The following is a 15,680-nucleotide window of genomic DNA, read 5'->3' as shown; positions in this document are numbered from 1 at the left end:
TTAGAGTGAGTTGAAGACCTTGGAAGAAAAAGGTAATGACACTTGTATTTTAATATTGAATTCTAGAATATACTAAATATCCAGCCCTGCGTGGAGGATGATCAATTTTAATCTCAAGTGAACTGACAGTGATTACTACTCTTAAACACATACATGTCTGATAAAATCCTGGTAACAAATACCACATGTTTTCCACAGCACAAAAATGTAAAGCTTCCACAAATGATTTCATTTAGTTACACGGGTCTGAGCAGTTATCAGAGATTTTTCAAACATTTTACCTGATTCAAAAGCAGGTGATCTCAAAACAACTGAAGGCCCAGCAAGTAGGAGGGATTTTTGCCTGGTATTGTAAACATTTTGCTTCGTAATAGGTGGTTATTTTTTCCATGTTTTATTTTCATTCCTGTCACTACCACACACAGTATTTTTTTTTTCAAAACAGCACTTGCTCTGATCACTAAACTAAATGTCTTATATTAAAAAGAATAAATGATATCTTAAAATGTTTAATCCACCCAATTGCTTAAAGAATATTATCTTCGATGATGTTTATTTTAAGATTTTAAAGAATAATCAATTTTTATAAACACCTTACCTTTTACTTACAATAGATAGTTAAATATGTTAGCAGAAAATAAATTCTCTTAATTATATCCAGGAAAATTGGCCACACTGAAAGACATTGGATAATTACTTTCAAAATGCTAGCTATGTAAAAACGGCAGGAGGAGGAGACTTCAATCGCAAGGGAAAGAAGCATCAGACGAGAGAAATGTGGACACATGTCAGGCAGACAAGTCAAATAAAGGATGCTTTATGATAGCATAGAAAATGAAAGTCAAATTTCTCAATCTTATAGTAATTGCTAAAGGACAACCAAACAATTAAAAGGTAGTTGTGAATATTTCCAAATGTCAATTGCACACAATACAGGCATTGGATATTTTCTAAACTTGTTCATTCTCCGCTTCAATCTTCAGACAGTTTCTCATGAAATCATTGTTAGTTATTATTTTTATTCCTCCTCCTAGGATATATGGGTCCAAAAAAACTTTATGACTGATATGGAATGTTTCCTGAATCATCAGAAGTTAATTTTGATATATTTGTATTAGTTTAGTCAGTACATAAACTTTGAAGTTGTTTAGGAAAATAAGTAAATACTATGGTTAACTAGCACTAAATAACATTTCTTGTTAAATGAGACATTGTGAAATACATTAAAATTAAAATATTTACTATAATTTATGCATATATAATTTTAGATACATAACTATATATATATAATTTTAGATACATTTCTGACAGGAAGCAGAAATAATATGGCAGGCACAAGTATTTACTGTTTGGAGAAGGACACGAAGGAAGAGGGGAGTGGGTGTTGCAAACCATGTGCTAAGCATATAATATAGACTTGTCAGAAACCTTAAAAAATAGCTGAACTTATAAAAGTCTCATAATATCATGTAAGCACCTGTGCTTACTTATGGGCACAAAGTCACCTGATTCAGCCACAAGGATTTAAATTAGGGCCCTTCGAGGAAGCACAGCACAACTGAGGCTGTGGCAGTTTTATTGAGAGCTATCAGAGATTTCATACATTTATCTGAAAGAGGATATAATGGCAATTTGCCAGGGTCAGTACTGTTGTAGCTTCTAGGAAATAGTGAAGTTTGAAAGGCTCACGGTATTCACAAAATTAATGTCTAAGACCAATTGTCTTGTCAAGCTTCTATACTTCCTTGACTCCTAAGCGAACATACAGAGAAACATTAAGTGGCCTGAATATTGCACTACCTGAGAGAATGCATTGGTCTCTTAGGAACTGGAAGGGACGTTGTATCCCTGGAGCCATGGGCTGTAACGTGAAAAGGCTGGGACGCATGCCTCTCAGGGCAGCTAAGTCAAGCCAGCTCCATGGTTTCCTATGATATGGCAAGGAGTTTTCTGGAGAGCAAATTAGTTGTTCATTAATTTCTTTATTTTCTAGCTTGGCTTGCTTCTGCCATTGTATCCACTACATCCGACACCTTCTGGAGACGTTATTTGTCCATAAAGTTTCTGCAGGACACAGTCCTACAAAAAACTTGATAAAGGTGAGAACTGAGACATGTTATGGTTTTTTATTTTGACTACGAAAAAAACAAATAGTAATGCATTGCATCATTGTGTTAGTTAGGGTTTTTTATCCTCTGGGAAGGGGACCCACTATGACTCAAAGCAACTTGGGGAGCAAAGAGTTTATCTCACCTTCTATTTATTAGCCTATCACTGAGGGGCTGCCTGGAGACAGGAACTAGAGTAGAGGAGGTCAAGGGGGAGTGGTGCTGATATTTTGATATTCCTTGTTTGTGCAGCCTGCTTGGTTATGTGCCCATGACCACCAGGACAGGAAAGCCATGACTCATAACAGCATGGGTTCGCCCACATCAGTCACTCATTAAGAAACTCTCACTCAGACTGGCCTTCATCCAAATCTTATAGAGACATTTTATCAATGTACGTTCTTTCCATGTACATAAATCTAGCTTTTGTCAAGCTGAAAACAAGCAATCATCAACAAAGCAGGACCATCTTCTATATGATAATCACCTTTTCCTTAAAGTTAGGTTTTTCTCTTCCTTAGTTGAGTTAACATATATCAGACATTTTCCTTGGGTTTTATTTGAGCCTTAATCTTAGTTAACCTACAGGGAAAGGCCTTTTAAAAGCATAGTTTTAAGTAGATCATGCATGGAAAGGTCTTCACTATGAGCACTGACTCAGATTCCTTAAAACTATTTGAAAAGGAAAAACCCACAAAGTAATGTGTAGATATAGCTACCAGAGTGATGCTACTATCCACCATGTGAAAAAGGAAAAAAACCGTGTGTCCAATGTTAAGAAACTATCAAGAAAATGAGAAAGTTTTCAAATATTGTATTGAAAACAGACATTAGGAAACACTACGATTCAAGTTTTCAGTTTGATTTCAAATGTCACTTATCTTTCCACTGGAATTTTATTATTAAAATGGTATGAAATTCTTACCACAAATACTTCTTTCATGAAAATATCTATAAAAACTCTTTATTCTTTCATTGTTTTAAATAAAAAAATGAATTTTAGAACGATTATACAGTCTTGTTTTGAGCTATCAATTTGTAACAATGCAGAAAGTTTTTGAGCCTCTTTGATCAAATATGACACTTTCTTTTACAATCAGTCAACATATGCTTGTGTTAACTATGGTCATCATTGTTTTATTTAGTGTTAATACTCTGCTATAGGTCATTTCTCTTTGTTCATTAATATCTTCACGAAAATGAATCATTCTTGATAAATAATTATAAATTATCAATCTATACTTGAACATTGTCTCAAATACTCATTAATATAGAAACAAAATCATGGCACTAAGTTATATGTTTACTCTCATAAAGGTAATAAAATGTAGCTTTAAACTCTGCCTTATGGTGTGAAGAAGCATTCCATGTATCCAGTTCAGGTGCTTTATAAAAATAAGCTGCAATAGCTAGTACTGCGGTTGGAGAGACAAAGTCCTGTGGACCCCTCACTGACCTGTGGTACTGATGATAGGCTCAGCAATGGTTTTAGTTCATTTTTGGCAGTCCATAATCTGTGAGGACATTCCTGCATTGTCTGTATTATGTGAGGAAAGCAGCATCAAACAGACTTCCAACCTTCCAGTTCTTTTTTTTTAAATTAAATAATTTATTTTTAAAAATTTCATTTTACATTCCAACCACAGTTTTGCCTCCCACGCCTTTTCTAGTTCCCCCTCATCTCCCCTCTGTCCCAACATGCCCTCTATCCACTCCTCCCAAGGGATTGACTCCCATGGTGAGTCAACAAAGTTGGCACCTTAAGTTGGAACAGGACCATGCCTTTCCCCCTGCATTAAGACTGAGCATGGATTGCCATAATAGGAAATGGTCTCCATTAGGCCATCTCACACACCAGGGATAGATCCTAGGCCTACTGCAAGGTGCCTCACAGATAGTCTAAGCTTCATCACTGTCTCTCACATATGGATGGCACACTGATAGGATTTGCTAAAGAATGTAAAGACAAAAAGATCACAAGTTTGAGGCCAGCTTGGCCTATACATATTTAAAAATTATACTTTCAGGGATTATTTCTATAGTTTGTTACCTTCCGTTCTTACATTCTCAATACTCAAAATTCAGTGTAAGTCTCTGAGACTTGGAAGACATGCTATAAATGTCTTGTTCAGAGACAAACCAATCAAGTCTTTGTAATCCCTCACATTGAACTCAAAGAAAAGCTTCTCTGAGTAAGGGCATAACATTTCTCTGAGGGTAAAAACATAAATGTTTAAAAATCAGCACTGTACCATGACGACTTAATTAAAAACTAATGTTTTAAAAATTTACCTATATTAAATTCACCTGAAGACTTCCTCCGGTACCAGGTTTTGACCAGGTGTACAGTATCAGGCATGAATTCCCATGATTGTAGACTGAATCTGGGGAGAGGCAGTCATTTTCTTCAATTTTGTGCCCACCATCACTATGACACGGATGATCCTGTTTAATCTCAGTGACTCTTCAAAAATAAAAAAAAATAAAAAAAAGGATTTAGACAGGAGAAGGGAAGGGTTCTTAGATGAAACAGTATCTATGGGAGAGAGATTAAGAGGATGAGGGGTTAAAGTAAGCAGTGGCTCTTTATACAGGTAAGAAATTTTCAAAGAACTAAAGCAATGAAAGTCATTTTCAAATGCTAAAGTGAACGAGTAAATGCAGGGGTACATTAAAATAATGTATTGTATAATGTATCTTATATAACTTTTTTTGTTTTATTTCTAGGGATGTGCATTTTATTGGGGATTTACTTCTTGGATTGCTTATTATATTAATCACCCAAGATATACACCACCATGTATGTCCAATTTCTTTTTAACTAAACCCATGCTAAATTATCAACATCTGTGCTTTGTTATTGATTCCATAAAAATTGAATGTCCTATACTTAACAGAAAAATTAATAAAAATATCAATTTTTCAATTTCTTCCATAATTTACTAAAGTTTCATGTAGGCTTGAAAGACAAAATTTGGCTGGCATTGATATTTTCTCTCTCTCCAGGAACTCTTTATTGCTTCAAAAACATATGCAGTGAACTGATAAAAGCAAAAATTTGAAGAAAAGTATAATCACTGAGTTATTAAAGCTACTAAGAAAGGAAGAATGAGTTTCCCCAAGGAACGAATCCCATGATAGTCTACAAGTAGTCAGCCTTAAACACATGGACATATAAGTAGCACTAAATAACTCTAGTTTATGTGTGTATTTAAACATTCTGACTACACACACTATATATATATATATATATATATATATATATATTGTGTAGCATATATATTGCTATACAGGGTTTAAATATATAATATATATTGCTTATGGTATATGTTTGTGTATGGATATTGTCTTAGTAAGGGTTTCTCTTGCTATTACTAGAGTCCATGACCAAATCAACTCTTTTAAGGGACAATATTTAGTGTGGAGGCCTACAGTTTAGAGATTCCATCCATTATCTTCATCCCGTGACATGACAAATTGCGGCAGACAGGGTTCTGGGGTGGTAGCTGACAGCTCTACACCTTGCATAGGCAACAAGAAGTGATCTGAGCTGAGACACTGGGCATGGCTTGAACATAAACGAGACCCCAAAGTGCACCTCCACAGTGACACACTTTCTCCAACAAGGTCACGCCCACTCCAACAAAGCCTTGCCTCCTAATAATGTCATTCCCTTGGAGACCATTTTTCTTCAAACAGCTGCATTTTCCTCCCTGGGCACCAAAGACTTGGAGCCATATCATAATGCTAAAATGGAAGTAGCCAAATGTCAAAAGTCCCCATAGTCTATCAGAGTCTCAAAAAATGTTTAAAATTCATAGTCCAAAATCTGTTCTGAAATTCATGCAATCTCTTATAATGTAATCACCTATAAATTCAAAAAAATCATCACATATTTTCAACATGTAATGGCACAGGATCTACATTACATCCCAAAATGTAGGGAAGGGAGCATTTGCTGGAAACACTGATGGGAGCAATATATAAAACCAGGTGTAAAAATTCCAAACTCTGCACTTCGTGTCTGCTGTCAAAGCATGCCTCTGACCCCTACTATTTTCTGCTTTGCTGAGTGCAGCATAATTCTTTCTCTTGGGCTGTTTCCACTCCTTGCTAGCATCTTTCTTGGCAGGTATCCCATGACTCTGGAAATCCAGGTTCCTCCATACAGAGACACCCCTGGCCTAAACTGCTTTCCTTGGTCACAGAGAAATATTCTATAGCCCCCATTTTCTTTTCTATCTGTAGAGCGAGCACCATGTGGCCCACGTTGACAAGTTCCGTTATTTGCTGGGACTGGAACATACCCTCCTTGTTTATATAGATTTTCACCAGCTTTCTGTTCTCCGTGTTTACCTTCACTACCTAAGCTTGGCTCTCCTGAAACTTGCTCTGTAGACCAGACTGGCCTCAAACTCTTAAGATACGCAAGCCTCTGTCTTTGGAGTGCTGGCATTAAAGGCCTAAACCATCACACCTGCCTCTAAGTGCTTCTTTAATTTCTTTTTGTAAGTGGGAATTTCAACTTGGTGGGATCTCGCCATGAGGTCTTTTTATTCCATTTCTTAATCTGTTTATCTCCTTGAACACAGCACCTAGCTCCATTCTACTCCCTGGTGTTCCTACTCTTCAAATTTTACATTTTGCAATTTGCCTTGCACTGCTTGCTCCTTTTCATTATAAATCTTCATTAAAGTTACCACTGTTAATAACACTACAGAGTCTATACTAGGCTGTTTTGAGATTTCCACTGCCAAATTAATTAATCCAAAACACTACACTCTAGCCTCAGGCAAACTCTTCAGACAATGGCAAAAGGCAGATGCTTTCTCCGTAAAACTATCGCAGGAATGATTTTTAGGCAACATTTTAAATTCTTCTCATTTGAAACCTCGTGTGCCAGCTCCTTACACCCAAATATTTTACAGTACCATTGCCTTCCGTAACCATACTAGTATGGCCTAATGAGCATTGATTCAAGAATTATACTGCTCTCCTAAATCAAAGTACTAACGTACACATTCCTCCAAATAGAATTACAGTCAGGCCTATGACAGAAATACCCACATCCCTGGTACCAACTTCTGTCTTATTCAGCGTTTTTAGTGCTGTGAAAAGACACTGTAACCACGAAAACTCTTATAAAGAACAACATTTAATTGTGTGGCTTACAGTTCAGAGTTTCAGTCCTTTGTCAGTTTGGTAGTACATGGAAGCAGGCAGGCAGACATGGTGCTGGGAAAGTACTGACAGTTATACATATTACACAGGAAACCAGAAGTAGTCTGAGAAACTGGGTGTGGCTTGAACATACGTGAGACATCAAAGCCCACCTTCACAGAGACACACTCCTCCAACGACTCCACACCTTCTAATAGTGCTACTAGTGACACATCCTTTGGGATCTCATTCTTTTTCAAAGCACCACATATATAACATTATATGTGTGTGTATGTCATATAAATAAATATATGTATATGACCTCCACATGCTCATGAGTTAGTATACACCCTTCAACAAATAAATATGTTTAAAATAATAAAAAAATTAAAAGCTCTGTCTCCTTCACTTGTACAACAGTACAGACTACAAAGCACACTCAAAATTTATATAATTAAAATATAAATATGAGAGGTACATGATAAAAGAAATATGATCATTTTCATTACATTGTTAAGCAGCAGATATGATATTTTGCAAAGTATACTATTTCTTGAGCAATGTTTTATATATATAAATGAAACTTAGCAATGAGTTCTTAGGAAAATGACAACTTAGCAAGATGCATTCTACTTTAAAAGTTCCTACTAAAACATATTGATTTTACATTTTATTCATTTAAAATATTATTAGAATTCAAAGAAAAGCAAACACATGAGTAAAGAACAATAATTTAAATATTTTAAATTTCAAATGTACAATATTAAAAATAAAAAGCGTACGGCAATCTTTTTAAATAGAGGACTGATGGATCCTGAAATGTCTGTACAGTGTCTTCAGTATAATGATCTAATAAGAAAGCTTACTTGCCTCCCATCTGCTTTCTCTTCTTTACAGCATTTGGAAACAGACAAATAATAGTATCTGCTATCAATTTCCTGGTATGTATTAAAAGTGATGTTTATTGATATTTTAAATATTTTGATTGGAAAAAAGAATATGAAAATGCATCATAAGGAAAATTTGTATGTAGAAAATGTGTTTAACTATGTAGAAAATAACAATTTCATAGTACATATATTTTACACAAATACATACAAATTGGAGTAAAACAAACTTTATATAATTTACTGAGAAGTTGTTAAATTTTCCTATCAAAATTCTGCAGTATAAAATTAGGATCCATGATTCTTATCATATATACATTTATAAATTTATACACTTCTCAATTCAAACATTTTCATAAGTATAACAGATAAATATTAAAAAAATTCATTAAGTTATTGACTTACTGATTCAGTATGAAGAAAAATTTTGCATCTGTTTGATTTAATTAGTGGAAGCAAGTATTAATCCAGGGATTGACTCTTTCTAGATTGTTCTCACCATTCTTTCCTTCCCCATCATTTCATGTAGAAAACATGCTTATTTACTGAATTATATACACGTTTATATGAGCATGTAAGAGTCCTTCTTTTTCTAATAAATCAGTACAGCAAACAGTACTAATATGTTTATATTAGCTTTACTCTTGTGACAAATAATGTTAGGTTTTATCTTATAGGTGACTATGTTTGCACATAGTAGGATGCCTTTATTTACTCTATAATATTGTATATCATATACTTTTTAGAAATATTTAATATTGGTGAAATACATTAAGACATTTAATTATCATAGTTGTGCATGGTCCAGGCAGAATAACTCTGCAGCTTCATTTTTTCTTGTTTTTGTAATGTTTCATGATTACTCAGAAAATTTTGGCAGCGTTCANAAAAAACAAGGAAAACAAATATTCCAACTCTTACTTAACTTTGGGCTCTGATGGGTTCTTTTGTTGCTCTCTGGTTGTTGCTCTGATTTTACTCGTTCCTCACACTGCATTCCTCTGCTGTCTGAACCACGTTTACAATCTCATTTTGGTTTGATTTGTACCACTACCTTTAGGTCCTGTTGTTGAGTTATTAATTTCCTCCAATGTGCTATAACCATGTACTCATTTTCCCCTTTGCATCAAATGAGAAAGACACATGAAAACATAAAAATTTAAAGTTAGAGCCTTTCTAAATTTTATATCAAAACCAAATTATAATTAATATATAATACAACATAAGCAAAATTCCAAAAATTTGAAACTGATTTGTTTTTCTATTCATGTATATGCCAAATATTAATGTTTTCATATACATTTATCAATGCTGTTTGAAGTACAGTCTTGGAAAAATTTAGCAAAGTCCAGGAAGCTAATGTGTACTCAAGCAGTGCTTGTAGCAGTAATAAAATCTAGTAGAAATGTGGTAGAGAGAAGCAAGGTGACTATAATTTCACATTTATGAGCAGGTGACAGTTATTTTCTGTTTCAATTGTATGAAGATTCAATGATTTTTTTTGGAAAGCTGAGATCTCTGGATTTAAAGATGAGTGTTAAGATTGTTGTAGAAGGCCGGGTGAAGGTGGCGCACACCTTTAATCCCAGCATTCGGGAGGCAGAGGCAGGCAGATCTCTGTGAGTTCGAGACCAGTCTGGTCTACAAGAGCTAGTTCCAGGACAGGCTCCAAAGCCACAGAGAAACCCTGTTTTAAAAAACAAAAAACAAAAAAAAAGATTGTTGTAGAAGGTCGCTTGTTTATTTCCCTGCTGCTCAGACTCCTGAAATAACCACTGTATTAATTACATCACTGCTTGACCTATTATCTCTACCTTCTTATTGGCTAGCATTTACATCTTATTTTAACCCATTTCCACTAATCTGTGTCTCACCATGTGGTTGTGGCTTACCAGCAAGTTTCGGCGTCTATCTCAGGGTGGCTCTAAGGATACTCTATACTCAGCCTTTCTTCTTTCAGTATTCAGTTTAGTTTTCCCCACTTAGCTCTTAACTATCGTAAGTGTAAGACACTTTCTTTATTAACCAGTGGTATTAACAGCATACAGAGAAGAATCCCACATCATAAGATGAATTTCAAACAGAAAAGAATGCCTTTGTTAGCAAGCAGAAATAATATTGGAGACATTTTATAATACTTCTTAAAATTGAAAACAATTAATGTAATTTTACTTAGCAGCAAATGATAGTTTGCAAGTGAGGCATATCATCATTGAACTTCTTGCAAGCAATAATTATGGGGAAGAGAAAAATACTTAATGGCCCAGATAAATTTATGAATGATTGACACTTACCATATGGATTTAAATTTTGCAAACGTTTGTTACTCAGATACATTTTTGGTAACAGATAATAAACAAGATATAATGCTTACAGATTTGATCAATCTTGAATATGTCATCTACATCCCGAAGTTCTACATATATTATAACATAACTGGATAAATTGAAGATATTCATTTATAAAAATGAATTAAAATATGTGTGATTATTTCTAATTTTAATATGAATGTTGTATGTGTATTTTATTTTTGAAGAAACTACAACTCCTTTTAAAGACAGATCATTGTAAGATATCTTTCATTAAACTAACAGAAGATCATTCAGTTAGTTATTATGCATGACAATCAATGCAGAAATAATTATAAGCTCCAATAATGTGTATTTAAATTATAAATATATACCTCAATCGTAGGTACTAAGTTTTTTTCATAAAAGTTTAATTGCAAACCTTTATATTCCCTTATTATTTTTTAAAGTTGGTGTTTGTTTCTGTTTCTTAGTAGAACAGACCATTACCTGGTAACACAACAGTCAAATCAATTGAATGCTACTAAAATTGTTTGATTACTCATTTCTTTATTATCTACTATAATTTATCCTTTTGCCCCCTATAACTTCTTTCTACTGAAATTTTGTTACCTAGTACTTTAAAAAATATCATAAGCTACAAAGAGTGATCAGAAAATATATTTAAAGATCAAGCTAAAGACTTCTGATAAAATGCTTAATTAGATTCCAGTCTATGGATGTTATAGTCTAGGAAGTATCTAATTACCTGCTTTTTAAAACATTAAATAAAATTTTGATCTCTTAAATGTGTGCAAGAATCACACTCAAATCAAGAAAAAGGAAGAATATGACTCAGAAAAATTATAGATTATATATTTCAGAATTGCTCTTCTTACAAAATATATTTTGAAGTCCACATGTATTTTTATCTATTCTAAATTTTTCAATGCACTGAGTATTTTTTTTATTTCACAACTATCTTCATCCTCTAAAACTAAACCTGCTTTAAAAGCTACAATTAAACACAAATAATCAAAATTCTAAAATAGACTGCTTTGTATAAATAATGATACATTTTTAAATTGAATTTCAACTCCCCTTTGCTTTCGCTCAGTAAAGGCTTACCAGTCTATGAACAGTTAACATTTCCTTGACAGAGAATGTTCCCTTAAATTCTTTGTTTCTTCAGTGATTAACAAAATGGAAAGAAAGCAAAACTTCAAGCAGGTTTGCTAAGCTTTCAAATAGCTTTTTATTCTAGCTTTGCTCTGTTTCTAGTATCAACATTTGTTATCTGAATTTTCCCTCCTTGTCATGAAAAAAATGCAAATACCCTTGAAATAGCAAGCTGTTTGTATCTGGTATTATGTTTTTCAAGAGAAACCACAGAAGAGCCTTAAGCATATAGAGGTAGGACTTGATTAGACAAGAGGATATGCAGATTTGTATATCACAGTTTTTAATAAAAAGTGGAGAAATGGTGCTTGCTGTGGTAAGTCAAAAAGACCAGAAATGGGCTTTTGGAATTTGATGTGTACTGATGTAGCAAACACTAAGAACAGCCTGTGCCTGGCTTTATCTTCAGTTTAGTTAGTATTTTAATTAATGCATGTATTTTACCCTTTTCCTTGCTGAAGATTAAGTTAAAATTTAAAGATTTGTCATTTGTTTTTTAATACCTTCTTAAATTCCCTGAAATAACTTACATACGTAATAACTAGATTGTGTATGGCTCTATGCATATAGTCCATAGAAACCAATGATTTCAGTTGGAACAAATTTTTTCTTTGCAAAGAAAAATTAATTTTAAATAAACTGTAGTTGAAAACTAACAAAATAAAATAAATATAAGGATTATGTTTTATATCTTTTAAATTAATTAAATTACAATTTTACTACAACTCACTAACAGAAATAGTCATAATTTAAATCAGTCATTATCAACTTTCTTAAGGCTGCAACCCTTTAATATTGGTCCCCATGTTGTCATAAAATTACTTCATTGCTAATTTCCCACTGTAATTTTGTTAGTGTCATGAATTATTATGCATATATCTGATAGTCATGATGTCTGATATGAGACACCAAAAGGGATTAAGACCCAGGATGGAGAACTACTGTTTTAATTAAAATCAGTAACTACTATGTAAACATAAAGTTCGTATTTTTCAAGCTACATAATAACAAAGCCAATGAAGAAAAAAGTCTCACAAGTAAGTTTTGGGTCATTACTTAGTCTACAATCAGTTCATGTTATTTATCATCTGCCTTCTCAAAACTCAATGTCTGATATTAAATGGTCACAAAATAATCTGTGAAAACTATATGGATTTAAGGTTGATGTACTATAAAAACTGTGGTAATGAAGTAGATTATAGAAGCAAAACTAATAACTCTAAGTCATTTAATAAGTTCACAAATACATTAATGTCTTATAATTTATTGATTAATTTTATCTCCAATAATCAAAGCAGCTAAAACAAATTCATACAAACAACTTAAGAAGATTTAATTTAAATCATGCAATTGAAATAGTATATGAAGTTTATATAGGATCATGTGGAAGTATTTATTTTTAAAAAGTAAACATTCATTGGTTATTTATTTAAAAACAACAAATCACTTTTTAAAAAATTATTGAAACTCTATATAAACAGATTATATAAAAATTAAAATATATACTAACAGGCTTGAAAAATAAAAGTATACAAATGAATAATCAGCAAACAATAAGCACCTCCACTCAAGCAATTCTGTATATGATATGTCTTTCTTATTTCATATTCACCAATATAGTAGCTGAATAAAATAGATTATTAAACGTTTTTTCTAATATTATTAAGTTGAATAATGAGCCTATCATTAAGGTACACATGGCTAAATTTCCTAATGTGGATTTTATCAACTCACAGACTAATACTTATTAATATTACTTTGAAATAAATTCAAATGTAAATTCCATTGAAATCTTGGCTTACTATCCATAATAGTAAGTCACACTGACTTCATTTTTAGAGTTTAAGTTTTATTTATATGAGAAAATTTAAATACTAATAGTGTTAAATCACACCTAATGATGGCCATCACGACATCGTCACCACTATGACAACGTGGAATGAACTGGTTAGCCTTTGATGATGCTTCTTTGTATCAATTAAATCTATTGTGTTTGCTTTTACAATTTTTATCTGCTACTTACCTAGCCAAACTGCTCATCATTAACTTGGTTATGCTTCGTTTGCTGTGTTTTAAATCACTGTGAACTCAACTATGAAAATGAGGAATTAACCATGCCATAGCCTGGATGCTGTGCTGTATTCCAGTCAACTCACAAACTAAGCTGAAACCAACTGAATATGGAACCATGATCTTTGCACTAAAATCACTGCTTTTGTGTTAATGGGCTGAGAGTGCATACTGTTTTAAAGTCTATCTTTAATAACATGTACAATAACTTCATGATAAAGAAAATTCTCCAGAAAACATGAAGAAAGCAGATAGCATTGGCAAATTAATACAGACATTTGTACCTGGTTACCAATGTAGTAAAGACTACCTTCAGAGCTTCTATCTTGCTGTAACAAATTATTGGTGTCTATACAAGCTTCTAATGTTGTTGTAAAATTTCCTCTTGTTAATTGAAAAGCTGTAATATATTTTGCAGATTTGTGAAGCTGGAAATCATTTTATCAATACAGTGTTGGCTCATCCAAACCACACAGGTTAGTTCTATATTCATCCAACTCTTCCAACTTGTTTTATACTTAATACTTTTTCTCACACTGCAGACCTAGGGACTTGTCAGAAAGGCTGTAAATTGATGAAACCCTTGCCACCTATGAAGGTTAGGAAGGAAAATGAGGGTGATCTTTCAAAACTTAAACTTATCTTTTGGAATGTGTATACTTTCAGATTATGTAACTTTTTCACACCATCCTCCATTCCTACCTTCTGACTAATTACTCCCAGGACCTCAGATAACATTTCCCTCTCATCTTCATGTTCTCATTTTACATTTTTTTCTTTTGGTCAGCCTATTTGCTGTCTGGAAGCTTCTTGTACCTTTATAGACATGATTTTCTTTCAGCTGGGAAAGTTTTCTTCTATGATTTTATTTAATATTTGTTTCTCAGCCTTTTACCTGGAGTTCTTCCCCTTCTTGTAACTCTATTATTCTCAGTTTTTAATATTTTCATGATGCCCAGATTTCCTGGATGTTTTGTAACATTTTCTTTTACTCATACGTCTATTTTCTCTATTGTATCTTCAAAGCCTAAGATTCTTCTTCCATCTCTTTTTGTTGTTGTTGTTGTTGATGCTTGTGTCTGTAGCTCCTGTTCACTCACCCAGATTTTACATTTCCAGAATTTCATTGGTTTGTATTTTCTTTATTGTTTCTATTTCAGTTTTCAAGTCTTGAACCAAATCCATCACCTGTTTGAGTTTTNTTTTTTTTTTTTTTTTTTTTTTTTTTACAGGATTTATTGATTTCTTCCAATTTTTGTTTGTCTTTTCCTCGACTTCTTTTAGGGACTTTTTAATTTTCCCTTTAAGAGTTTCTGTCATCTTCATAGAGCGATTTTTAGGTTGTTTTCTTCTGTTCCAGCTGCATTGGAATGTTCAGATTTTGCTATTGTAGGATCACTTGATCTGGTGGCACCGCATCGCTCTTTCAGTTGTTGACCATATTCTTACACCGACATTTACTCATCTTATGTGGCATGTGCCTATGCTTTTCTTCCAACTGTTATGGTTTGCTCCTGTGCCTATACAGTCTGCTGGGGTTATGGGGGAAGACTGGTCATGGAGAGGATGTTCACGGGCATGGGGTTGGGTGGCAGAGTTAGTCTTGGAGGGAAGGAATCCAGTGGGTAACAGTGGTTTGGGTTCTACCTAAAGGCAGTTCTCTCACAAGTGTACAGGCTGTTGAGAACAGCAACAGAACAGTGGAATTCCACCAGAGGGGAGCAGGGTCTAGCTGCCTTGCTGATGTTGTGATAGGAGGGGAAGGGGCATAGGATGTACCCTGGGGTTGAATTAAGCTGGACGTTGGGACAGTCCAGCTGAGAGTCCTGTCACTAATCTTATTTCCCAGCTCATCTGATTTTCACCTGTGCCTACATAGTTTGCTGGGGTTGCAAGAAAGGACTGGCCAGGAAGGAGGATGTTTAGATACTTGGGTTTGGGTGGCAGAGTAGGTCTGGGTGGGACAATTTCTGGCGGGGGGGGGGGGG

The 15,680-nt window shown here is 33.8% G+C and overlaps 1 protein-coding gene across 1 annotated transcript in view; it reads left to right on the top strand.

The window, feature by feature from the left end:
- Tecrl (trans-2,3-enoyl-CoA reductase like) overlaps positions 1–15,680 on the top strand; it is a 55,466-nt gene that overhangs the window by 35,636 nt on the left and 4,150 nt on the right. The window contains exons 5-9 of the mRNA XM_050149686.1: positions 237–346; positions 1,994–2,099; positions 4,836–4,908; positions 8,166–8,209; positions 14,111–14,168. Of these exons, the coding sequence (XP_050005643.1) occupies positions 237–346; positions 1,994–2,099; positions 4,836–4,908; positions 8,166–8,209; positions 14,111–14,168 (391 nt within the window). The remainder of the gene's footprint in view (positions 1–236; positions 347–1,993; positions 2,100–4,835; positions 4,909–8,165; positions 8,210–14,110; positions 14,169–15,680) is intronic.

Source organism: Alexandromys fortis, unplaced genomic scaffold (genome assembly GCF_014885135.2).
Source record: "Alexandromys fortis isolate MF-2015 unplaced genomic scaffold, M_Fortis_MF-2015_v1.1 scaffold_0, whole genome shotgun sequence".
In the NCBI taxonomy this organism is placed as follows: Eukaryota; Metazoa; Chordata; class Mammalia; order Rodentia; family Cricetidae; genus Alexandromys; species Alexandromys fortis.
This window is presented reverse-complemented; position numbering and strand designations above follow the sequence as displayed.